Genomic DNA, 26,506 nt, shown 5'->3' with positions numbered 1-26,506 from the left:
AAATCGCCCTTGACATTTGAAGCGACTAATTCCGGGGTAGCTGAAAGGTTCCCAAAATCCATTCCATCATTCCAGTTCCAGTACATTCCCAACGTCCCCGATAGTCCGTTCTGAGTATCTTAATAGTACTATCTTTGTTCCTGCTATCATAGTTTTACAACTAATAAAGAGGTTTTATATATATATATATATGTGTGTGTGTGTGTTATATATATATATATATATATATATATATATATATATATATATATATATATATGTGTGTGTGTGTGTGTGTGTGTGTGTGTGTGTGTGTGTGCGTGTGTGTATATATATATGAATACTTATCACATCACGGTGATTCATATAAATCATTCGAGCTACAAATGTCCTTTGATATCTAATTCGCTCTACCTCGAATTGATATATCATATAGTATGTACCGAAGGGGAATTTTTAGTTGATAATAATTTCGTCACTGTCCATTCTGATTTCGTTTCCGGTCCACTGGACGGTGGTTCGATCCCATGGGGCGACGAAATTATTATCAACTAAAAATTCCCCTTCGGTACATATATGAAAATATATCAATTCCGAGGTAGAGCGAATTAGATATTAAAGGACATTTGTAGCTCGAATGATATATATATATATATATATATATATATATATATATATATATATATATATATATATATATATATATATATATATATATATATATATATATATGGTTTGGGGATTACACACAAATCTATGGGTTGATTTTTACGAAGATTTGATCAAAGGTGGACCTCTTAACTGACAACACATGATTCGAGTTTGGGAGAGATAGGAATGTAAGTTATGGATATAAGAGACCTTTTTCTTTGATGTATTACTCATTCTCGGAGGAAGTTAGCAGCCTCACAACTTTATGAAATTTTTTTCTCATTTTATTAGACGACCTATACAAGTTAGAAGTCATAATCGAGAACGGTTACTGCCTGGTTACGTGGTTAATGGAACACAGAGGCATGGAGTGAAACCCTCATTCTGGAAGTCACTGGCATGAACGGCTGATAAAAACCAATTGACCCTCGAGTTCCCAACTACCAAACATATCGGTGTAGAACTTATTATTTTGTCTTATGTGAACTTTACTTTGGATTTCTTCAGGATCATGATACTAACTTTCCCGGAGGCCTCCTACCGAAGGCTGATCTAAAGGCCCCCATCTCTCTCTCTCTCCTCTCTCTCTCTCTCTCTCCTCTCTCTCTGTGTGTGTGTGTGTGTGTTAAAACTCAAAGAACCTTACTTTGACTTCCCGAAGATTCATAGCTTCATCCCAGGAATAGAATTTTCTCTTCATTCTGAAAAAAATAAGTTAATAATTATTACCCTCTGTCTATGCTTATGAGTACAACATTATAATGTATACATACATGCATACATACATAGATATGTCTCCTACTGGGCATGCTGATGTGAATACTATGCTGTGGTCTGAATAAGTCAGAAGCTTTTCGTAACTGATTCTAACTTATTATCTTCGTTGATATTGTTGTTTTATTAATTGGTAAATTATAGCGACTAATTACGCTATGGAGACATTTTTGAATAATCATGACGATTATACAGCATTTGAAAATATAGGCACAGAGGAATTTACTTTCTAATGATGAAATGCATTGACCAGTCAGGAAGTAAAGAGAAGTTTCACTGATATCAGCTGCGAATATTTATCGTCAGGTCTGAAAAATACTTTATTATATGATTACGAACTTTTAAAAAGTATAACAGAGTAAATATACATATATTGGCTTTGTATCTTTTGTAAACTAACGGATATTCCTGTAAATTTCTTATGTACTTCTGCAAATTTTTTATAAATCTGCTAAATTCTTGACCTTATAAAGTAAACGAAAAATAATGTCAATTGTTACTTTATATTACCAAGTGAACATGAATTTGAATTTGAATTTGAGAACAGACTCAAATTCAGTTTATTAGTAGTCATTAAAATATAGTAGCAATTGGTTATGGAGCATAATTTACTTCTCAGCTTACATATATATATTATATATATATATATATATCTATATATATATATATATTATATACATATATATATACTTTGGAATTATCTTCCTGGTTCCGTTTTTCTGACTTGTTATGATTTTGTTGTCTTCCCGAGGTAGGGCTATTATGAATATATATATATATATATATATATATATATATATATATATATATATATATATATATATATATATAATTTACCTCTTAAATAAAAGCCAAAATTATAATAAATCAACAAAAACAAAATCAGGGAAAGAAGTCTAAAACACGTAGGCAGGAGGAAGACAGCCAATTTGCAAAAAAATTAAAAAAAATAAAAAAAAATTTTAAAAATCGAGCAAATGAGCGGGTGGCCTGAGGGTGCTACCATCGCACACCGGCGGCAAGCTCTCTCCTCACCTCTTGATGGCGACCTTCTCGCCGGTGTCTATCCTCTGCCCGAGCATCACGGAGCCGTAAGTGCCAGTACCGAGTTCGCTCAGCGTGACGTATCTGTTCATGCTGACAGCCATAGTAGTTCCGAGGAGGACGCCAGCTGCCCATGCCCCACCTCTGGTGGCCCTGTGCTAGGTCAAAATGTCCCCCGCCGCCCTATAGGTCACGATAAAGCCGCCGCCCGCCTGCCCGCTCAGGAGACTGCGAGACGCCTGAGTTCCGAGATTCGTGGTTCCTCTCCTTCTTCTCCTAGTGCAGGTACCTGGTGGTCGGTCGAGGGACGGTGCCTCTATACCCTGTGAGAGAGAGAATTATTATTATCTATTATTTCCCCAATATATTATTATTTATTATTTCCCATTGTCCTCTGTTATACTCTTTACAATGAACTCCATATTATTCTTTGAAAGCTTTAGAAACTCAAGTCAGTGGGCCCCTGTGGTGGGCTTGTTCCATATAAATAGGGTTCATCTTCTGAATATAATAATAATAATAATAATAATAATAATAATAATAATAATAATAATAGACTTTGACTATTACTTATTTGAGACATGTCAACCTTCGGTGCGTTTGTCACCAGTATAAGCAACAATGAGAAAACAATAATTAGAAAAAATAGAGAACCTTTATAAAATGAACGTAGCTGAGGCAGCAATTACTTTCAATGAAACTTGTTTAAAAGGGGTTTACTTCCAGCATATAATAATAATAATAATAATAATAATAATAATAATAATAACTAATAAAAATAATAATATAATAATAATAATAATAATATTCTTGGAAGGTCATTGCCGGTAGATAGGTGCACCTGATTATCGGAATTATCGATAAGGCGGCAGACCACCGTCGCCTCCGCCTCTTGGAGGCCCTGCACATCAGGAAGGAGAGACCAAGCCTCAACACCACTCAAGAGACTTCACTCCTCCCGACGGTGGCGCGTAGGGCGCCGCCCGCCAGCACCCCAGAGCCGATCGAACGGACCAATCAGGTGCCCCTATCTACCGGCAATGACCTTTCCAATACTACACTCCCAGTCTCCAGCGTCCGCACGCGAAGATCAGTGCGAGCATCCACCTCTGCAAGACGGCTTGACTCAGGGACTTAATCCTCTGTTCAGCCAATGAAAACTCAGCGCTCACCAGACAGAGCACCCGGGACACAATAATAATAATAATAATAATAATAATAAAAACAATGATGCCTGAAAATATATGGGGCAGAGGAAAACACCATCAGCTTCCTCAAAAATACAATGCGCAACTGGAATACAATACTTACAAGCTCTGGAATAAGACTAGCAGAGGTTAATATCAGGAGAGGGATCTTCCAGGGCGACTCACTGTCCCCACTACTCTTCGCAGTAGCCATGATTCCCATGACAAAAGTACTACAGAAGATGTATGCCGGGTACCAACTCAAGAAAAGAGGCAACAGAATCAACCATCTGATGTTCATGGACGACATCAAGCTGTATGGTAAGAGCATCAAGGAAATAGATACCCTAATCCAGACTGTAAGGATTGTATCTGGGGACATCAGGATGGAGTTTGGAATAGAAAAATGCGCCTTAGTCAACATACAAAAAGGCAAAGTAACGAGAACTGAAGGGATAAAGCTACCAGATGGGAGCAACATCAAACACATAGATGAGACAGGATACAAATACCTGGGAATAATGGAAGGAGGGGATATAAAACACCAAGAGATGAAGGACACGATCAGGAAAGAATATATGCAGAGACTCAAGGCGATACTCAAGTCAAAACTCAACGCCGGAAATATGATAAAAGCCATAAACACATGGGCAGTGCCAGTAATCAGATACAGCGCAGGAATAGTGGAATGGACGAAGGCAGAACTCCGCAGCATAGATCAGAAAACCAGGAAACATATGACAATACACAAAGCACTACACCCAAGAGCAAATACGGACAGACTATACATAACACGAAAGGAAGGAGGGAGAGGACTACTAAGTATAGAGGACTGCGTCAACATCGAAAACAGAGCACTGGGGCAATATCTGAAAACCAGTGAAGCCGAGTGGCTAAAGAGTGCATGGGAAGAAGGACTAATAAAAGTAGACGAAGACCCTGAAATATACAGAGACAGGAGAAAGACAGAAAGAACAGAGGACTGGCACAACAAACCAATGCACGGACAATACATGAGACAGACTAAAGAACTAGCCAGCGATGACAATTGGCAATGGCTACAGAGGGGAGAGCTAAAGAAGGAAACTGAAGAATATAACGCGGCAAAGATCAGGCCCTAAGAACCAGATATGTTCAAAGAACGATAGACGGAAATAACATCTCTCCCATATGTAGGAAGTGCAATACGAAAAATGAAACCATAAACCACATAGCAAGTGAATGCCCGGCACTTGCACAGAACCAGTACAAAAAGAGGCATGATTCAGTGGCAAAAGCCCTCCACTGGAGCCTGTGCAAGAAACATCAGCTACCTTGCAGTAATAAGTGGTACGAGCACCAACCTGATGGAGTGATAGAAAACGATCAGGCAAAGATCCTCTGGGACTATGGTATCAGAACGGATAGGGTGATACGTGCAAACAAACCAGACGTGACGTTGATTGACAAAGTCAAGAAGAAAGTATCACTCATTGATGTCGCAATACCATGGGACACCAGAGTTGAAGAGAAAGAGAGGGAAAAAAGAAAAAATGGATAAGTATCAAGATCTGAAAATAGAAATAAGAAGGATATGGGATATACCAGTGGAAATCGTACCCATAATCATAGGAGCACTAGGCACGATCCCAAGATCCTGAAAAGGAATCTAGAAAAACTAGAGGCTGAAGTAGCTCCAGGACTCATGCAGAAGAGTGTGATCCTAGAAACGGCACACATAGTAAGAAAAGTGATGGACTCCTAAGGAGGCAGGATGCAACCCGGAACCCCACACTATAAATACCACCCAGTCGAATTGAAGGACTGTGATAGAGCAAAAAAAAAAAAAAAAAAAAAAAAAAAACACACACACAATGAAATAACAATAAATATAATAATGCAAAAAATTATATAATAATAATAATAATAATAATAATAATAATAATAATAATAATAATAATAATAATAATAATGAATTTTCATTCGTTACCCGAGTTTCTGGTCTATAAAATCGGCTGTTGTGGTTTTAATTCATCGCACATCGCAAAAATAATGCTATAATAACAAGAATTATACCCTAATTTTACACACACGCATCTGCAAGCATGTGCACAAACATTTATACAAACATGTAGTATATATATATATATATATATATATATATATATATATAATATATATATATATATATGAAACAGCGGATTGATTCAATCCAGGCCTACAGGGATAAAAAAAAATAAAAAACACACGCTGAAAAAGACAAGCAAAGATCAAGCAGAGATAATCTTAACATTTCCAAGCATTTATTCTTTAAGATGGAATTCCTAGCCCGTTCCCACCCCTCTATGGAAGATAATTCCCTTTAGTAGTCACCCGTCCAAATTCTGACCGAACCCAGCATGGCCATGGAAACGTCAGTGATGATATCTGAAGAGGATTACAAACAACTATCTATATTCTGGGCTTATCATTGGGTAATAGTATTCCGGGTCTGGGAAAGTCTATTTTTGGGGATGCGGTTGCTAGCCACACGCCCTCAAGTACTCTTGTTGCGACCCACTTCAGTCAGGTAACTGAGAAGTACATAACTCAGTGGATTTGTTAGTAAACAGCCCCAAGTCGTTTTCGACCCCACTGGAGATTGATCTCGGGCTACAGGAAAATCTGCCCCATTTGGGATCGATTTCGAGCTACAGGAGAAACTTTACCTCTTGGGATCGATCTCGGGTAACAGGAGATTCTTCCCACTTGGGATCGATCTCGGGCTACAGGAGAATCTTCACTAGCGTGTAATTTGTCTCTGTTATAAATTCTCTCTCTCTCTCTCTCTCTCTCTCTCTCTCTCTCTCTCTCTCTCTCTGGTTGTCAAGTAATTTGTTTCATTATAAATCCAATTCCCGCCAACCTTCATGTTCGTCTACGTCATCGCCTTGACATTTAGACAGTTAATTTATTCATCTCACTTTTCTGTATAAATCTTCTCCTTTGGACAATAATTGCTCCACTAATTCACCTGGTTTTATGTCCCTCCATTTCCTACACCCGTCAACTGATTCACTCTCATTTTTAACACAATTTATCTCATAAGCCTTGTTTCATTATAGTGCATCTAATTTACAAATCTCTTACCAGTCTTTGGAACATTTCCCCATCGTATACCAACATTTGACCAAGTAGTTAGAAAGCTGTGGTCACAACTTAAATATCCATTGCTTATATATATAATATATATATATATATATAATATATATATATATATATATATATATATATAGAGCTACTTAAACCCTCAAAAATTTTCGAGCGATTCCCAACGTCACATCAGCGAGGTCGTTGTCAGTACAGCCAACATAATCGCGTCGTTCAATTCTGCCACCACCAGCAAGTTCTAGAGTAGAGAATATCTAGACCTTCCTTGACGACCAGAGCGATCTAGTTCCAGCGGATACGAGGCGACGAGATGCTCGGAGATGCCAAAAGAAAACTCGTTCGTGTCACCGTGTGACAACACTTTCTCCATAAATCTAACCCATTTTACGAAATCGATGATTGTGAAGATGGTGAACGCACCCCGGAGGACAATCGTTGACCTCCGTTAAATTTTTGATGGATAAAATCCATATCCTTTGGAGGATTCTCAACAGAATCGTTGTCAGTCATTGAAATTTTTAAGCCCTCAAACACGTGAGGTTATTTTTCTCTCCCCTCTCCATTGAAAATCTGGATCCGGTTGGCACTGCTTCCTGAAGCATTCTTCTCCGGGAGTACATACCTGACGGATGAGTTACGAAATGTCGATTGCAACTCCGATACATGCTAACCCTGGATTCTATACATATATTCTATATATCTCCTTATCAATATACCCCGTTAGACAACGACGAGGAACCTGAGGCGAGGTCATTTCCTTATCGCCAGCTCCTAGACGTAGTCAGACAGCGTGCGAAAGAGCTAACTTAATATGGCGGACGATTGGGCGGGAGTTTGGTTGATCAAGTACCAGTGTAGCGCTCGCTCATTGATCTGTACTCTGAGAACCCAGCTTATACGAGATAGCAAAGAAAGATAATAATAATAATAATAATAATAATAATAATAATAATAATAATAATAATAATAATAATAATAATAATACTAAATAGTGGTAATCTTACTACAGATGTAGGACTAAAGAAAGGAGTGTTTTACGTAAAACATAGCACTAATTTTGCTCTAACTCTTATATAAAAAGGCTTGTAAAGGAATAAGGATTAAACCATTGACTTATCCGATAGCCTAATACTAAAAACAGATAAATAATTAAACAGCTTTATCTATTTATCGCTACTGTAACTCTCTTAATGACTCGATAGGCCTAAGGCAATTCTCACAAACCGTTCTTTCTCTCTACCTAACCAGTTATCCGTCTTTCATTCCGATTTTATCACATTTGCTACGTCCACACTTTCTTTTCATTGTTTACCTTTTAATTTTCTGTTATCGAATTCTTGGAAAAGCGAGAGTGAGTCAAGGAGATCAATAAATGGGTTGGACTCGAGTGCTTGAGAAGTCAGTCAGAGTCTCTCTCTCTCTTTCTCTCTCCCTCAAAGAAATAATATATATTTACTTGCTTATTACTGAGTGAATTATCACTTGAATTTAATACTTGGAGGTCAGTGACCAGGGCACTATATTTTCATATACAAGCGTATGTTTAACGTCAATATCAACCAGCAAAAACACTTCTACTTAGACTATAAAAATGAAAGATGAAAACAATGAAGAAAATACACATATACAAACATGTATAAGTATATATGTGCATATATATACACATATAATATACACATATAAGTATAATATACACATATATACTAACTACTAAGAGCACAGATTGGCTATTCGACCAAAGATACTATAAATACCTCGTCAATATATTGAGCCAAAAAAAAACCTTTCGTAGGACACTTTCAAACAACATAGTACCTTATGTTCAAGTATATATATATTACAAACTTTAAATTTTACAGGTACTTTGGTATTTATATATCCAGTTTACCTTCCTTTGCTTTGTAACAGATAAACCTTTGATCGACTTTTTGTCTGTTCAAGTTATACGATCGTTTTCAAACTATGTTAAATTTAAATCCATCTTTTTTCTGTTGACAAATTCCAAAGTAACGTGAATAGATTTTGAAAACATATATTTACTATCGTGTGTTGGAATTTTATCTCTTAACAGGAAAAAACATCATGAAAATCAATAGGATTTCATCTTGACAAAAAAAATAATGAAAATCAATAGAATTTTATCCTAACAAAAAAAAATCAATAGTATTTATCTTAAAAAAATGAAAATCAATAGAATTTTATCTTAAAAAAAATATCATGAAAATCAATAGAATTTTATCTTAACAAAAAATAATAAAAATCAATAGAATTTTATCTTAACAAAAAAAAATCATGAAAGTCAATAGAATTCTATCTTAACAAAAACTTATCATGAAAATCAATATAATTTTATCTTAACAAATCGAAAAATAATGAAAATTAATAGAATTTTATCTCAACAAAAGAAAAATCATGAAAATCAACATAATTCTATCTTAACAAAAAAGAATATCATGAAAATCAATAGAATTTTATCTTAACAAAAAAATGATGAAAATCAATAGAATTTTATCCTAACAAAAAAAAAAAAATATCATGAAAAGCAATATAATTTTATTTTAACAAAAGAAATATCATGAAAATCAGTGGAATTTTATCTTAACGAAAAAAAATAATGAAAACCAATCAATTTTACATTGCATGCTATGGCGATTGCTTCTTTTACTCACTTATTTCTTTAAGACTTTTAAAACTATCTTCAAAATATCTCCCTCCACCCTTCCCCCTCCCGTTTATCCTGTCTGCTCATATCCACCTTCTCTATAGACTTTTTCTTTTCCCCTAATTCGAGCTGACGGTAAATATCGCCAGTCGACATCGTTCAGGCTCACTGTGATTGGTAGAGGCACATGCTCCTAGCTAGTCCAGCCAATCAGGAGCGAGGACGCAGTTTCACTGAAATCGTTTGTGGAAATTTACCGTCAGTTTATAAAAAAATGGTAAATAAATATAATATTAAATAAATATATAAAGAAATATACGAATAAATAAATAAATAAATATATGAATAAATAAATAAATATATGAATAAATATAATATCAAATAAATATATAAAGGAAAATATGCGAATAAATAAATAAATAAATAAATATGAAAAATCAAATAAAAATATAAATAAATAATATATGTTATAAATCAATAATTGAATAATAAATAAATATATCAAATAAATAAATAAATAAATAAATATAAATAAATAAATAAATTAAATATGAATAAATAAATAAATAAAAATACAAATAAATAAATAGATAATTATACAAATAAATAAATAAATAAATATAGAAATAAGCATACAAATAAATAATACAATTTAACAAATAAAAAAAATAAAAACTAAATATTTACACGAATTTAAAAAAAATAATAATTTACCATAAATGAGGACATTAGGGTAACCGTGTCATTGACCTTTGCGAAAGGTCACCGTTTCATTTAATTAATGGGCATAATCAGGATGACCTCTAACCTTTCGCTTGACCCTACATTTCTCAACAGCTTAACTGGGTTGTTCATGGAATTACGGGTCATTAGTGACGTATGACCATTTATGTGCGCGTAAGCGTCTGTATTTATGTGGATTAATTAACAAGGACAAAATAAGGACACAGGTATAAAACAATAAAAGAGTAAGAACAAAAACGTACAAAATAATTACTAGAATGTAAAACCAAAAAGAAAGGGTTATAATATAATAATATGGACGAAATAAGGACAAAAAATATAGAATAAAGGACAAAACAAAGACGAAAATGTAGAACAAGAGAAAAGCTATGCGAAAATCCTGAAATAAAAGACAAGCAGGGCAAAAAAAAAAAAAAAAAGACATTAATTAAGGAAAAAAATAATAAAAATAAAAGAAAAGAAGGAATAAAGAAGAATGATAAATAAAAACAAAAAGAAGGATAAATAAAGAGATAAGTAAAATAAAAGCAAAACACGGAATAAAATTAACAAAATTAAAAGGACAAAACATTAGATGAGAATGTAAAAATAAAATAAAAGACAAAAGAAGGTTAAGAATGTAAAATAAAAGACAAAACACGGATAAAAATACAAAATAAAAGACAAAACAAGGATAAGAATGTAAAATAAAAGACAAAACACGGATAAGAATATAAAATAAAAGACAAAACAAGGATAAGAATGTAAAAATAAAAAGACAAGGAGGATAAGATCAAAACAAGATAAGAATGTAAAATAAAATGACAAAACACGATAAAAATAAAAAATAAAAGACAAAACAAGGATAAGAATGTAAAATAAAAGACAAAACACGGATAAGAATATAAAATAAAAGACAAAACAAGGATAAGAATGTAAAATAAAAGACAAGTCGAGGATAAAAATGTAAAATAAATGACAAAACGAGGCTAAGAGTATAAAATAAAAGACAAAATGAGGATAAGAATATAAAATAAAAGACATAACGAGGATAAGAATGTAAAATACAAGACAAAACACGATAAAATATAAAATAAAAGACAAAGCGAGGATAAGAATATATGAAATGAAAGACAAAACAAGGATAAGAATGTAAAATGAAAGACAAAACGAGGATAAAAATATAAAGTAAAAGACAAAACGAGGATAAGAATATAAAAGACAAAATGAAGACAAGAATATAAAATGAAAGATAAAACGAGGATAAGAATATAAAAGACAAAATGAAGACAAGAATATAGAATAAAAGATAAAACGAGGATAAGAATATAAAAGACAAAACGAGGATAAGAACGTAAAATAAAAGACAAAACGAGAATAACAATGTAAAATAAAACACAATTCGAGGATAAGAATATATAAATTAGATGACAAAACGAGGATAAGAATATAAAATAAAAGACAAAACAAGGATAAAAATATAAAATAAATGACAAAACAGGGAAAGATATAAAATAAAACACATAAAAGGGACAAAAATATGAAAACAAGTTACAAAACAAAGACAGCAACGTAGAACAATAGACTAAACACAATAACTGAATAAAAACAAAATAATATGAAACAAGAATAACTTAAGGCCAGCATTCTGACCACAAAGACATAACAATAATATAAAAGCATAGAGAAAACAAGTACAACATAAAGAAAGAGAATAAATACAAAGCAAAACAAGGCGTGATCCGAAATACAGCTCACTCAAGCCACGTGCTAAAATCTACGGTCAAATGGCGCGTAGTTTCACAAACGAAATATAAAATGAATACGTTATGTTTTATTCGAAATAATTGTTCTGTACTGTTTAACATGCACATTATTTTTTACATTTTCATTCTAATAAACAAATCATAAAATATCCTATCATAAACTTCCTGTATCTTTAACTCAACGCGAAACACCTTTTTCAGACCTTTTTAGGCTTTGCCATAGGCCTTTTGTAAGCCCTCAACAAGAACAACAACATTGTAGTTTGTAGGCTTACCACCCGAGTAAGAGATAAGGCCTCAACTATCGATACCATTTCAAAGGTTTAGTATCTCGGAATTGTTTAAAAAACTGAAATTTTGCTTTAAATATGGCCATATTGCTTAAAAAAGGGAAACTTTATTTCTTTTATAATATTATGTTCAAATTTGTTTTAGCCCAACAAGAACAACAACAATAAAAGTAGTTTGTAGGCTTACTACCCGAGTAAGAGATAAGGCCTCGGCTATCGATACCATTTCAAAGGTTCAGTATCCTGGAATTGTTCACGTATGGTCAAGTTATTTAGAAAAATTGAAACTTAACTTTTTATAAGTTCAATTTTCATTTACTCCTATTCGACAAATTATATCTATGATCGTCCCTTATTTGAAATCAGTGTTTTGATAAATATTTAACTTTACTGGGGTTTCTCTTTTTCATTAACAAAAAATTAATTATTTGAGATCCATAAATAAATAAATAGATAGTAATTTACAATATGCAGTTTATATCATATATTTTATCCTGTCCATTACACAGATATTCTACGATAGTCTAAGGGCAACAAGTTCACATTTATTATTATTATTATTATTATTATTATTATTATTATTATTATTATTATTGGCGAAACAAATCCACAGTTATGTAAATGTACATATATTAAATTCAAAACGTTAAGGATAGCCTTCGGGAATCCGTTCGGTTCCCCTTTTCAGTATTATTATTATTATTATTATAGTCTCCATTTATAGTCTCCAGCGTCCGCACGAGAAGAGCAGTGCGAGCTTCCACCTCTGCAAGACGGCTTGACTCAGGGACTTAATCCTCTGTTCAGCCAATGAAAATGCAGCGCCCATCAGACAGAGCACCTGGGACACAATAAATACCGCCGAACGACCCCATTTCAATCAGTTCAAGCTCACCTTTCCTTGAAAATGAACCGATGATACGGTTGGAAACGTTGGAATTCCGTTACGCCCTTAGACTAAGATTTGTTAACCACTTTTGTTATCATATCAATAAATTATTATTTTTAGAAAACATTTCTTTCACCGAGATATGAACATCGGCCAGCTATTAGCAAATATCAGCCCTGATGAGAAAGAGAATAATAAGAAGAATTGAAAGACCATATATAAAATCAATTCCACTGATGCTGCCATCATCTTTAACAAAACATGTTTGAGAGAGGGTCTCCTACCTTCATATATTCAATTTATTATTTATTATTATTATTATTATGATTATTATTAATTATTATTAGTTATTATTAAAAAATTATTATTATTAATTATACAAAATGCAGATCAACATAACATACTTGAGTGAGATGACTTTGCAAAAGTTTTAGTCATTCCCGTCATATTTCCAGGACAGATAATAATAATAATAATAATAATAATAATAATAATATAATAATAATAATAATAATAATAATAATAATGAAATAAACGACAAACGGACAAATATTAATGATAATTGCGATAGATATAAATAAACGTCACTCGAGCGAAGGTGAAGTTGTAATAACACGGGAATAAAAAGGTTGAAGAGCCACCCCAAATCAATGACTCACTGGTGGTGAGCAGACCAACTCAAGGACGAATGTACATAGCGCACACGCGCGCACGAGAGAGAGCACGCGCACACAGATATATATATATGTGTGTATGTATATACAGTATATACATGTATACACAAATGTATATATATATATATAGATACTTATCTATATATATATATATATATATATATATATATATATGATATATATATATATATATCATATATATATATATATATATATATATATACAGTGAACCTTCTCCACAGCTACCAGTTTGTTGCTTATTTCCAGAAAATAATGGCTGAGGGGGTATTACTTAATCCTTACGAAGAATTGTGTTTTGCCGCCAAACATCTTCATATGGAAGGGTTTATGGGATACAGACGCTAGAGGAAAGTTCCAGAGCTTAAATAAGAAAAGCATCACACAGCCGACTGGAAAACTTGCAACCAAAGCAAAGTAATCATCTTTGGTGAAAAGTCTGTTTCCCCAAAGATGTTTGAAACAGTGAATTTTGTCTTTCGTCTTCATATGAAAAGACTTTTTTTAAAGTACAGAATCTAGTGGGAAGTTCCAGAGTTTAATACAAGAAAGACAAGGCGTGATCCGACCTCCAGCTTAATCGGGGCGCGTGCTAAAATCTACGGTCAAATAGAGCGTAGTTTCACCAACGAAAATTAAATAAATACGCTATATTTTATTAAAAATAATCGTTCTTTACTGTTTAACAGAGCGTCATTTATTTTTCACATTTCCATTCTAATAAATAAACCATAAATAACTAATCCTAATATTCCCGTATCTTTAACTCAACGCGAAACACCCTTTTCAGACCTTTTTAGGCTCTTCCACAGACCTTTCCTAACCCCCCAACAAGAACAAGAACAACAAAGTAGTTTGCAGGCTTACTCCCCGAGTAAGCGAAAACATTCAATAGCCGATAGGAGAATAATATATCAACAATGTCTTGCTCTAGAGATATAAAAAGGGGTTTATGCAATTATCATTCATATTCTCTGAAGTACTGATGGATACGAACATTTCATATACATACATACATACATACACACACACACACACACACACACACATATATATATATATATATATATATATATATATATATGTGTGTGTGTGTGTGTGTATATATATATATATATATATATATATATATATATGTATATATATATATTTGTCTTAGGAATTCACTGTTGGAACTATATTTCTCCCTATATATATATATATATATATATATATATATATATATATATATATATATATATATATGTATATATATATAGATATATATATATATATATATATATATATATATATAATATACCTTCTGTGGCAATCTCAAAGTTCTTGTACACCCTTACTTGCACGTCTATGGACGTATGTTTATTATGTATGCATACATACATGTATGTGTATATATATACATGAGAGAGAGAGAGAGAGAGAGAGAGAGAGAGAGAGAGAGAGAGAGAAAGTCAACGAAATCCAAGGGCAAAATCTACCATTATTTCATAGAGAACAATTTTGAGTTTTATAACTAAACAGATTATTAAAATAAACTCACTTTTAAGAAAAGAAAATATTCCTTTTAAAAACCTTGTCGCGAGGTCACATTGCTGCTCATGCAAAATTCATCTTAAAATTGCATTAAATAATCTCCAGAGCCACATAAAATTACAATAATTTTTCAGAGTTTGAATTGAAATCACTTCACTGCCATATCAGCCATTTTCTGAAAGAAAAGCCAATGAACGGATTCTAATTATAATCCAGGGCTTATAATCACGTCTTAGAGTTCAAACCAGTTTCTATGTATTGTAAACAAAGTCGCCATGCAGTTTTACGTTCGCTAGCAACGAGCCCTACTAAACGCGGCGGTAAAAAGACGCACTCGACCGCCACTGAACAAGACACCATGAAAACTGACATCGGATTTGTCATGTACTTAGCTCATTTCTCCTAGTCTAACCCCCTTCCGACCCCCTCCAGCAATAATACCCACCCCCCTCACCTTCTCCCACCACCTCTCCTTCTCCCACCCCCTCTCACTCCTACCCTCTCTATATAAACCGCCAACTGCGCAAAGCAGCTACGATTTGGTAATCTACTGCGCACGAAGGACACCTTTATAAAAAGCTAAGTTTTACGTGAAGTGACATTTAACATGAATGAAACACTACTTTGTTTTAGCATGTTTACATTTTTTAATGTTTTTTATATGGTTCTTTGTTTTTTAAGTTTATAGTTTTGGTTTATCATAATACTCATATATATGTGGTTATATATATAAATATAATATATATTTACATATATAATACATATAAAAAATATAATATCATATATATGTATATATGTACAATAATACAAAATATTTATATATGCAAGAAAAGGAAGGTGTACTTACAAAAGGAAAGAAAATATTGATTCAAGTTTGACAGACTGCATCGTAATCATGTTTAATGTCTACCCAATACCAGGAGTGTTAGTAATGCAAATGTTAAGTGTCTTCCAGTGACATAAATCAAAAGAGAGAGAGAGAGAGAGAGAGAGAGAGAGAGAGAGAGTTACTCATGCATTGTGTTCTTTTATAATATTCTCCGCTTACCTTCAAATAACCTTGAATATTTCAAGAACAGTCAATAATATGAATCACGCATCGACTGTCATTTCGAAGCTCTGTTGTGTTTGAAATATCCCTTAGCTGCAATTTTTCTGCAGGGAATTATTTTCGTGTTTAATAATAAGAAATCGATTATTGTAAAAGTACCGCTCACAAAGGACGCTGCAGCCTAACTTTTACACGCAATGCCTTTAGCAATTATTTATGAAGATTAGTTTCCTTAAAAGCATCACCAGAAGAATTTTCTGGTTACTTATTTTGGTTACCAATTACTACCATGACTTCTCACAGCCAGAATGTCTGTAAATGTTCGCCTATAAATTCATATGCGAAAGTTTACTAGACATTATATCCGCGAACGAGTGTGACGGTTACTCTTTTTCACAAAATGTTGCCACCTCTTAGATCACTTAAACTCTTTCTCTTTAAAACATTTAGGTCTGTCAAGTTTTTCTAGCATTAGTTGTCTGTGACATTGATTTTCATAAATGTGATGAATTGCGAACGAAAAGGAAAGGAAAGTGAAGAAGGAGAGGAAGGGGAGAGAAAGTGAAGACAAAAAGGAAAGGAAAAGGAAGTGAAGACAGAAAGGAAAGGACAAGAAAGTGAAGAAAGAAACTGAAAAGAAAGCGAAGACAGAAAGGAAGGGACGAGAAAGTGAAGACAAAAAGGAAAGGAGAAGAAAGTGGAGAAAGGAATGGAAAAGAAAGTGAAGATAGAAAGAAAAGGAAAGGAAAAGTGAAGAAAGAAAGGAAGGGGCAAGAAAGTGAAGACAACAAGGAAAGGAAAAGAAAGTAAAGAAAGAAAAGGAAGAGAAAAGTGAAGAAAAGACAGGAAAGAAGAAGAAAACGAAGACGGAAATGAAAGAAAAAGAAAAGTGAAGGAAGAAAGGAAGAGGCAAGAAAGTGAAGACAAAAAGGAAAGGAAAAGAAAGTGAAGACAGAAAGGAAAATACAAGGAAACGTAGAAAGGAAAAGAAAGTGAAGACAAAATGGAAAGGAAAAAGAAGTGAAGAGAAAAAGGAAAAGAAAACGAAAGCAGAGAGGAAAGGAAAAGAACGTGAAGAAAGACACAAAGGAAAGGAAAAGAAAGCGAAGAAAGACAGAAAAGAAAGGAAAGGAAAGGAAAAGAAAGCAAAGAAAGACAGAGAGGAAAGGAAAGGAAAGGAAAAGAAAGGGAAGAAAGTCAGAAGGGAAAGAAAAAAAGTGAAGAAAGACAGAAAGGAAAAGGGAAAGAAGCGAAGAAAGAAAGGCAAAGAAAAAGATAGGAAAAGAAAACGAAGGAAACAGAAAGGAACAAGAATATAAAGACAAAAATCAAAACGGAAGAAACTGAAGAGACAGAAAACCGAAAGAAAGCGAAGAAAGTGAAGAAAGAAAGAAATCCGTCCCTTCCCCACACCCCAACCCCGCTCCCCACCCGCAGGGGAATCAAATTAGATATAGTATTCAGTCTTCACTGACAACACGAAGATCGTTTAATGAATTATTCACCACGAGGGGAAATACTATTACGTCTTACAGATTTTTAGGCTAATTACCTGAACCCTTTTTAGACAAACTTCTATTTTCACATTTACTTTTTTCTTAGAATATAAAGATTTTATACAGCTAACTTTATACAGTGTTATGCTCCATAACAAGTATACAATATTGTTTTATGCACTCTTTACAAAGAGGAACAATAATAAGTGTTCCGTACGAGTTTGAATTCGATTAATAAAATATGTTAATATATTAGAATATGATATTAACCCCATATAATAATAATAAATAATAATAATAATAATAATAATAATAATAATAATAATAATAATAATAATAATAATAATAATAATATTTACGTACTGTGTCAACAGTTACGGTGAATGAATAGTGGTGTGTTATACCCGTAGACTTCTGGGTCTCTAAATTATTGAAATAAACCAACTAATAATAATAATAATAATAATAATAATAATAATAATAATAATAATAATAAATGAGTTCCCCCTTCACCAACCTTAGCACGCTAATAACAAAAAACGATCTACAGCGGTAACTGCTGCAATCAGCCTAAAGGCCACTGTGTAGCTTGAGTACATTGACTTACGACTGTTGCGCACCTTGTCGACAAACTTGACATCGAGTTGCCAATATATTTATTAAACTGGTACGAGACTGGAGTCACGCAATGTCACAAATGCACGAAATATGTTTGGATTATCAATTCGTACAAACATTTAAGGTAAAATATTAGGCCGAGCTCCTTGGTGCACAGTATGGGCAGAGTCGCAGTTCGTACAAACATAAAAAATATTAGGACTAGCAGGCTAACTCCTTCGTGCACAGTAGGTCTAGTGTCACAATTCGTACAAACGTTTAAGAAGAAATAATAGGTCTAACTCCTAGTTGCAAAGTAGGTGCAGTAACAATTCATAAAAAATTTAAGCAAAAAATATTTGGCCTAGCCCCTAAGTGCAAAGTAGGTTCAGAAAAATTAAGGAAAAATATTAGGCCTAGCTCCTGTGCGAAAAAAAAAAAACTCACCACTTAAGATCTTACGGCAATTTTCTATCATCAAGTATAATTACTGATTCAATTCGCTAATTAAAGCACTAGCTGGCATCTAGCCATCTCGTCAAATGCCTTCATACGCAAAGTGAAATATTAACTTACATTAAACTTGCATCTAATTTAGTCCGCCAAAAGGCGGTGATAAGTTAGTGATATTTTTTGCAGAGAGAGAGAGAGAGAGAGAGAGAGAGGTAAAAAAAAGAGTGGGGGTAGAGACCGTTATATGATCGATAAGACGGGAGCAACGATCGAGAAACTGGGTCCTTTCTGCCACTTGTTTGAAAGGAAGCGGTTTAATACGTTTTGGTACTAGTATAGTTCTAGGGTTCGTTCTAGTTCTAGGGTTCGCAAATTAAAGCTAGTGCTTTAATTTGCGAATTGAATCAGTAATTATACTTGATGATAGAAAACAAGCAGCTCAAAGAACAATAACCTTGATCATTGCCAGAGTAGAATGGGAGTACTCCAGCCCACTAATCTTCTTCTTGCAAGCAGTCATCCTGCCTTCAAGTCTATAGTTTTCAACGTGTTCGTAATGAAAGGAGACGCGCTTTTATTCATTTCAGAGGCCGACGGGATGCGAGATTGGAAACGCTAGTGCTGTAGCCCAGAAGAAGAAAAATATCTTATCTCGAAAGACAGGTACAGTAGATGGATTCAAAGAGGTTTCTGAAAGAAATTGTCTTAGTATCGGTAACTATATAGAAGCTTTAATGGGGATATGACTTCTTACAAAAAATTAACTCCATCAAAATAAAACAATAAAGAAATAATCATTACACGGGAAATAAACAACAAAACTAAGAAAGAAGACAGCGAAAGACATTAAGATAATAAAACAAAATTCGTGAGGAAATCGGTGAAGTTTATTTTGGCATAGAAAGTCTTCTTGGCTTAATGTCGAAATCACGTGTTCATGGATAGTTTTATTTATTTTTTTTTTTTTTCGATGGTATCTTTGTCCCTTATCTTTTTTTTATTAACAAGGTTTTTATGTTCTTTATTTCTTTCGTTTGTTACTCTTTCTCCCACACATTCCTTCGTTCTATAATATAGAATAACTAATAATAATAATAATAATAATAATCAATAATAATAATAATAATAATAATAGCTTAGCTTAAAACGAAAGTTAAGAAATGGTTCCTATAAAAACGTATGTATGGTATATATATATATACCTATAAATATATATATAGATATTAAAATTAATAATAAAAATTATATATATATATATATATATATATATATATATAGAGAGAGAGAGAGAGAGAGAGAGAGAGAGAGGAAGAGAGAGAGAGACTTTTGAGACCTTACAGAACAGTAAAAATACAGTAAATTTATCGTTTCTCCAAGTGGGTCATTTTACTCCAGAGAGAGAGAGAGAGAGAGAGAGAGAGAGAGAGAGAGAGAAGACCTTACAGAACTGTAAATACGGTAAATTTATCATTTCTCCAAGTGGGCCATTTTACTCCAAAGAGAGAGAGAGAGAGAGAGAGAGAGAGAGAGAGAGAGAGAGATGAGAGAGAGAGAGAGAGAGAGAGAGAATTTCACCAAGTTTCACCTTGAATTCTTAAAATATCGACAATTTTACGACACGCGATAGTGTTGGGAAGTCCTAATGCTGCATTTTTATCGCTGTCCTGAATGGACGAAGGACACGAATCCTAGGATTATCTCTCTCTCTCCTAGGACATTAGTACAATCCTCATCCTCGCAAGCGAGTGAGAAACATTACTCTCTTCATCCAAAACCTCAAAGATTATCCCCTTCCCTATGCGTAAATGTACTGTGTATATATAGATATATATATATATATATATATATATATATATATATTTAAACATGCACACATTAATTAGATTTTGGGATAAAAGTCCTATCTCGATAAAAGACCATTATGGGCTGGCTGGCGTGGCTTTTGGGTGGGGTGGTGGCGTTGTCGGGTGGTGGGTGGGGGATATGGTGGACGGTGGGGTTGTCATTGTGTAGTTCGGAAAGCACAGACAAGGCGGAGGTCTGAGGTCTCAGAACGGTCTTTCAAGTCATAAAAATCTTGACAAAAGGCATCTAACTTTCTCTCTCTATAAAACGTAAACAATTTAAATGTTCTTTTTGTTTCTAAAACCGTGCGTGAGAGAGAGAGAGAGATTGTGAGTTTCATGAATCACTCTTTATCTCTGGATCGTCAGTGTGTGACGTCATGCGATCATAAAACGCACAATAATAATCAATGTATTGCAGAAAAGGAATCACAAGGAGCCAAATTTTTGCATGAATAATATAACGCTCATGTATATATATATATATATATATATATATATATAATATATATATATAATATATATATATATATCCCCGAATTCACGAAGCAACAAGAATGGGAGTTACCTTATGGCATGATACTTCGTCTTAATGAAATAAGAGGATTTCATTATTTTTTTTTAACACACGGCCATCTTGGTTAGTCTTGTGATGAAACGGTCAAGAACGTTTGGGGGATTTAATAGCCCTCAAAGATATAAAAAGTGTCTATATATCCCCTAAAGATTATAGATCTGCGATGGGCTCTGTAGTTTATGAATGCATGTATAGGCCTAGGCTATCAGGTGTTATTTGCCTATGTACGTAACTATTTGGTCTATAGTTGTGATGGCTCTATAGAAACAGCAGTTATCTTTAGCTCAGGTGCTTATTTATAGAGCCAAATGAGCCATCAAGGAGTTAAAGAATTCCATAGGATTTTTTTTTTATTTGTAGAACCCTAAAGATCTATAGAGCCATCACAAATCTGTAGACCATCTACCTAGTTGTTGTAGAGAGCCAAACATACCTGATAGTCTAAGCCTACATATGCATTCATAAACAAAATGGTGTCATAGACGTACAGTTTCTAGGGATATACAGGCACTCTATAGCCCTCAATAAAGTGCTCATGGCCACTTATAGGCCCAGGCTATCAGGTGCATTTGGCTCTATACGTATGTGACTAGTTGTTCTACAGATTTATGATGGCTCTATAGAACCATCAATTATCTTTAGACCAAGTACTTATCTACAGAGCTAAATGAGATGTCAAAAATTCCCAGATCTATAGACAACCTAATTACATGTAGAGCCAAATATATAGTACCTGAAAATCTAGCCCTACATAAATCTTCATAAACCACCGAACTATCTCAGACCTAATCTATATACTCTATAAGAGACATATAGGTGCTCTATAGCGAACAGTAGTGCTCACATGCCTATAGGGATCTACAGAGACACCAAGGAACTACAGACATTTACAAATCTACCGAAAATATATACACCGGATTATTTTCCACCGAACCAAGTTCATCTACACAACCAATAATAATCTATAGGCCTATTAGGTTTGTGGAGCTGCTTTATCTGCATGCAAATAACCATCGTATGTAATAGTCATTTAACTTTTATTAATAACAGTATATCGATATAAATTACAGTAAATATACAGAGTAACAATAAATTGGCAGAAGAGATCCCGCGAACTCTAAAATGAGGCGAAGATTTACGTTGCCTTGAAAACCCAAGTTATACTCAGCGGTACTTACGTACAAAACCGTGCTCTCTCTCTCTCTCTCTCTCTCTCTCTCTCCTCTCTCTCTCTCTCTCTCTCAACTGGTACCTACACCAAAAAGACAAGGAGAGTTATTCCTACTTCGCACATCATCAAGCTAAGCGTTGATGACGATATCCCCATTTAGAACTAGCCAAGGTCGCCTGAAGAAGAATTATCATTAACATCCGTCAAGTCAGTCTCATGAAAGCAAAACTATATAGCCTTCCCTTTCTCTTCGTCTTCTTCTTGTTTGCTCAAGGTGTTTAAATCTGAGCCTTTGGCGAGGTGGCGTGGGGTCTGCGGAGTCATGAACGGGCTCCAAGCACGATTTTTTTTTTTTCTTGTTGTGGTCGTTGTTAACGTTACTGACTTGCCAGTATGACTGGATCACACTCATAATACACAGATATACAATGCACAGATACACAATACACGCACACACAAATATAATACAGACAAACATCAACTGCTTCATAAACCTACACAATGAAGGTTAATGACCAGCATGTCGAACTCCCCTACACACAATAGACCACTCACTCTTATCTCTCGGCAATCTCATGTTTGCTATCTATTAACTCCATTAATTTCCAGTCTTTCATTCCTAGATATCCCCATAGCACTTTCTAGGTCTTCCTATCTTCCTTCCTCCTCCTAACACCTATGATCTATATATGCTCTCCAAATTTTCTGACCGTCCTCAGATCTTAAGAACTACCGAGTCTAGAAGGTTGCAAATTGGTTTTGATCATCCTGCCTCCAATTATCCACATGCCTAATTGCAGCCCTCTAGCCTCGGTAGTTTTTATTTTATCTAAGATTAAAGTTAGCCATAATCGTACTTCTGGCACGGCCATAGGCTGAGTTTGAGAGCCGTAGCTAATAGTTCATGGGCCGGCGCTTAAAAGTTTCTTGCAGCGTTATACGCTGTACAGAAAACAACCGCTCCGAAGTGCACTTTTTTTTACGTGTTACAATTGCTATTCTCACATTTTAAAATCGTATTTATCGATCAAATCATTCAGTTAGGCAGCTTCAAAATTTCTTTTTCGTTCATTTTCACTCAGTATTTACCCTTCACTTCCATAAAGTGAGACTTTGTTCAACGATTCCTACCTACTTTCAGTTATTCCAAACTCCAAAACTCTTCTATGAATCAACTACAGATAAAACCCGTTAAACGTAAAGAACCGTTGAATATACACTTATAACCGTCACATCTAAAGTTATAACCGTTGATACTATAGTAGATTCACATCAACAGTGCATCTGATGTCTAGGTCAGTCCCTTACGACGCTCCTGATTGGCTGTTGATAAGCCAATCACATTACTGGAAACTCTCAGTCTCTCGAGAGAGTTCACAGAGGCAGGATGTATGTTCCACCTCTCCTGAGGGATACTTTTGAAAGACGTATCCCTCAGGAGAGTTGGTACATACATCCTGCCCAAGTGAACTCTCTCTCGAGAGACAGTTTCCAAACTTTCCAGCCCTGTGATTGGTATATCAACAGCCTATCAGGAACTTCGTAAGGGACTGGCCTAGTCATCAGATGCATGGTTGATGTGAATCTACTTTAGTAATAATCATTGATATTGCAGTTATAACATTTGCTATTGCAGCTATACCCATTAAAACTACAGTTATAACCGTTGATATTGCCGTTATGACCGTTAAAACTACAGTTATAACCGTAGATACTGTAGTTATAACAGCTAAACTGTTAAAACTACAGTTATAACCGTTGATGCCACAGTTATAACCGTTAAAACTAGTTATAACCATTAAAACTAGTCATAACCATTGACACTACAGTTGTAACTGTTAACATTTATAACCGTAAAACCTGGTTAAAAACTGAGAAACTGCTATTATAACCATTAAAATACAGTTATAAACGTTGATCCTAGTTTTAACCATTAAAACTACATTTATAGCCATTGAAGCTGCAGTTGTAACCGTTAAAACTACAGTTATAATCGTTGTCACTACAGTTATAACCGTTGAAGCTATAGTTATAACCATTTATACTACAGTTATCCTTACATTTATAACCAGTAAAACTACAGTTATAACTGCCGAGACTGCAGTTATGACAGTAGATAATGGAGTTATAACTGTTGATACTACAGTTATAACCTTCAAAACCACAGATATAACCGATGATACTACAGTTATAACCGTTAAAATACAGTAAAAACTGCTGATACTGCAGTTATTATCGTTGGTACTACAGTTATAACCGTTGAAACTATAGTTAGAACCATTAAAATTGCTGTTATAACTGTTGAAGCTATAGTTATAACCACTGATACTGCAGTTATAACCTTTAAAACTACAGTTATAACTGCTGATACTGCAGTTATAACCGTGGATACTGCGGTTATAACCATTAAAACTAGTTACAGCCATTAAAACTGCAGTTATAACTTTTGAAGCTATTGTTATAACCACTGATACTACAGTTATAACCTTTAAAACTACAGTTAAAACCGCTGATACTGCAGTTATAGCCCGTTGAAATTAGGAGAGAGCAGTGAGTGGGGCATTTATAAATGTGGTTTTTGGAGAACACCTAACACGCAATTATTATAATTAAAAATGAAGTTTAATGGCTATTTAGGAATGGCTAACTACTCACTCTCTCTCTCTCCCTATACCCATGCACTGCGGAACCCATTATACACGCATAACCACTTGCATCATATACTAAGCACAATGCTTATAGTGAATATGTATCCCATATTCATTGTTAGCACTGAATACAATACGTATCCCACGTATACATTATATTCACTGGGATACATATGCACACCCAATAGCTTAGAAACCATGGATGATAAATTAAATGCAATGATAGACATGAGAGGAACAGAAAATATTGAACAGAATCGTCAATTACAAAAGAAATACAATAGCACTGTTATTGCATAAAGGTACTGGGAGTATAATTAACATAAACGCAAGAGCGCCTGTACACGGGTGGATATTTACACGTAATACATAAATAAATACATGTATATACTATGCATACGAAGGTTACCAACCTAGAAATATACGTATTAAGTGATAAATATGAACAGGCTTGGCAATTATCCGTGGCACTAAGCAATTTAAATATTAAATCTGGTCTAGTTTCAGATGGAAGTGAACCCTGAAACAATTGAAATACCCTTACCATATTGCGCAATATATCCGTGCTTAGACATTGTTCAACGATGTATTTCTAACGGCCAAGGGAATCCTTTCAATGCAGGACTTTCAATGTAAAGTTTCCACTGAAATTAATTTGGAAAACACAAAATGAGAAACTGTCCTTGAAATACGTTAATGACGAGTTTCGGTGTCTGCTGCTAAGTTGTAAATGAGAGGTCGCTTTATCGATCTCTCGTTTCTGTAGTGTTAACCGGATCTGCGTTTGTGGAAGGTCTCTTCTTAATTGATATAAAGTTAAAGACGTTTCTTGACAACAGTTCCTGATTGTCACTTTGCTCGTTCGCACAGAATAAACAAGTCGACTTGAAATTGGGTAACTGGCTGCAATTAGACCTATCCACGTTTCACTTGGACAGTTTGCCAAGTTTTAAGCTTAACCCATTCTCACTTCAGTGCTTTTTTAAGATATAGTTCGGGATGAATGTGTCATATTTCTTAATTTTCCCCCTTTTTTAAAACACGAATTCGCGTCGGAGAGGAATAATAACCGATAGGTCTAGTTTGCCCGGACACTCCATCGTTCTAGAGTGACGTGTGTGTTGGTAGTTTTGTGTTGGCTCACCTGCTCACTGTTGCTATAGTTGTTGCCATGGCAACGGCAAAGGTGCCACATCGTATGTTTCATACACTTATAAGGTGTCATGAATAAGGGGAATATCAGAGGCGTTGCTTTACTTAAACCCGGCTTCTATAAAGCCATAGTTACCGGACCAGTTTACATTACATTACGTAACAATGCAGCAAATGCTCTCGAGTAGTCGTGAACTG

General features: G+C 34.2%; 1 protein-coding gene across 1 annotated transcript in view; it reads right to left on the bottom strand.

Moving 5' to 3' along the window:
- Nucleotides 1-26,304, bottom strand: part of LOC135203070 (serine/threonine-protein kinase dyf-5-like) — a 79,626-nt gene extending 53,322 nt beyond the window's left edge. The window contains 3 exon segments of the mRNA XM_064232677.1: nucleotides 1,277-1,331; nucleotides 2,440-2,771; nucleotides 25,701-26,304. Coding sequence (XP_064088747.1) covers nucleotides 1,277-1,331; nucleotides 2,440-2,552 — 168 coding nt within the window. The 5' untranslated portion in view covers nucleotides 2,553-2,771; nucleotides 25,701-26,304.
- Between the last annotated feature and the right edge of the window lie 202 nt (nucleotides 26,305-26,506).

Source organism: Macrobrachium nipponense, chromosome 33, assembly GCF_015104395.2.
Source record: "Macrobrachium nipponense isolate FS-2020 chromosome 33, ASM1510439v2, whole genome shotgun sequence".
NCBI lineage: Eukaryota > Metazoa > Arthropoda > Malacostraca > Decapoda > Palaemonidae > Macrobrachium > Macrobrachium nipponense.
The sequence above is the reverse complement of the archived record's forward strand: the minus strand, read 5'-3'. Positions and strand labels throughout refer to the sequence as shown.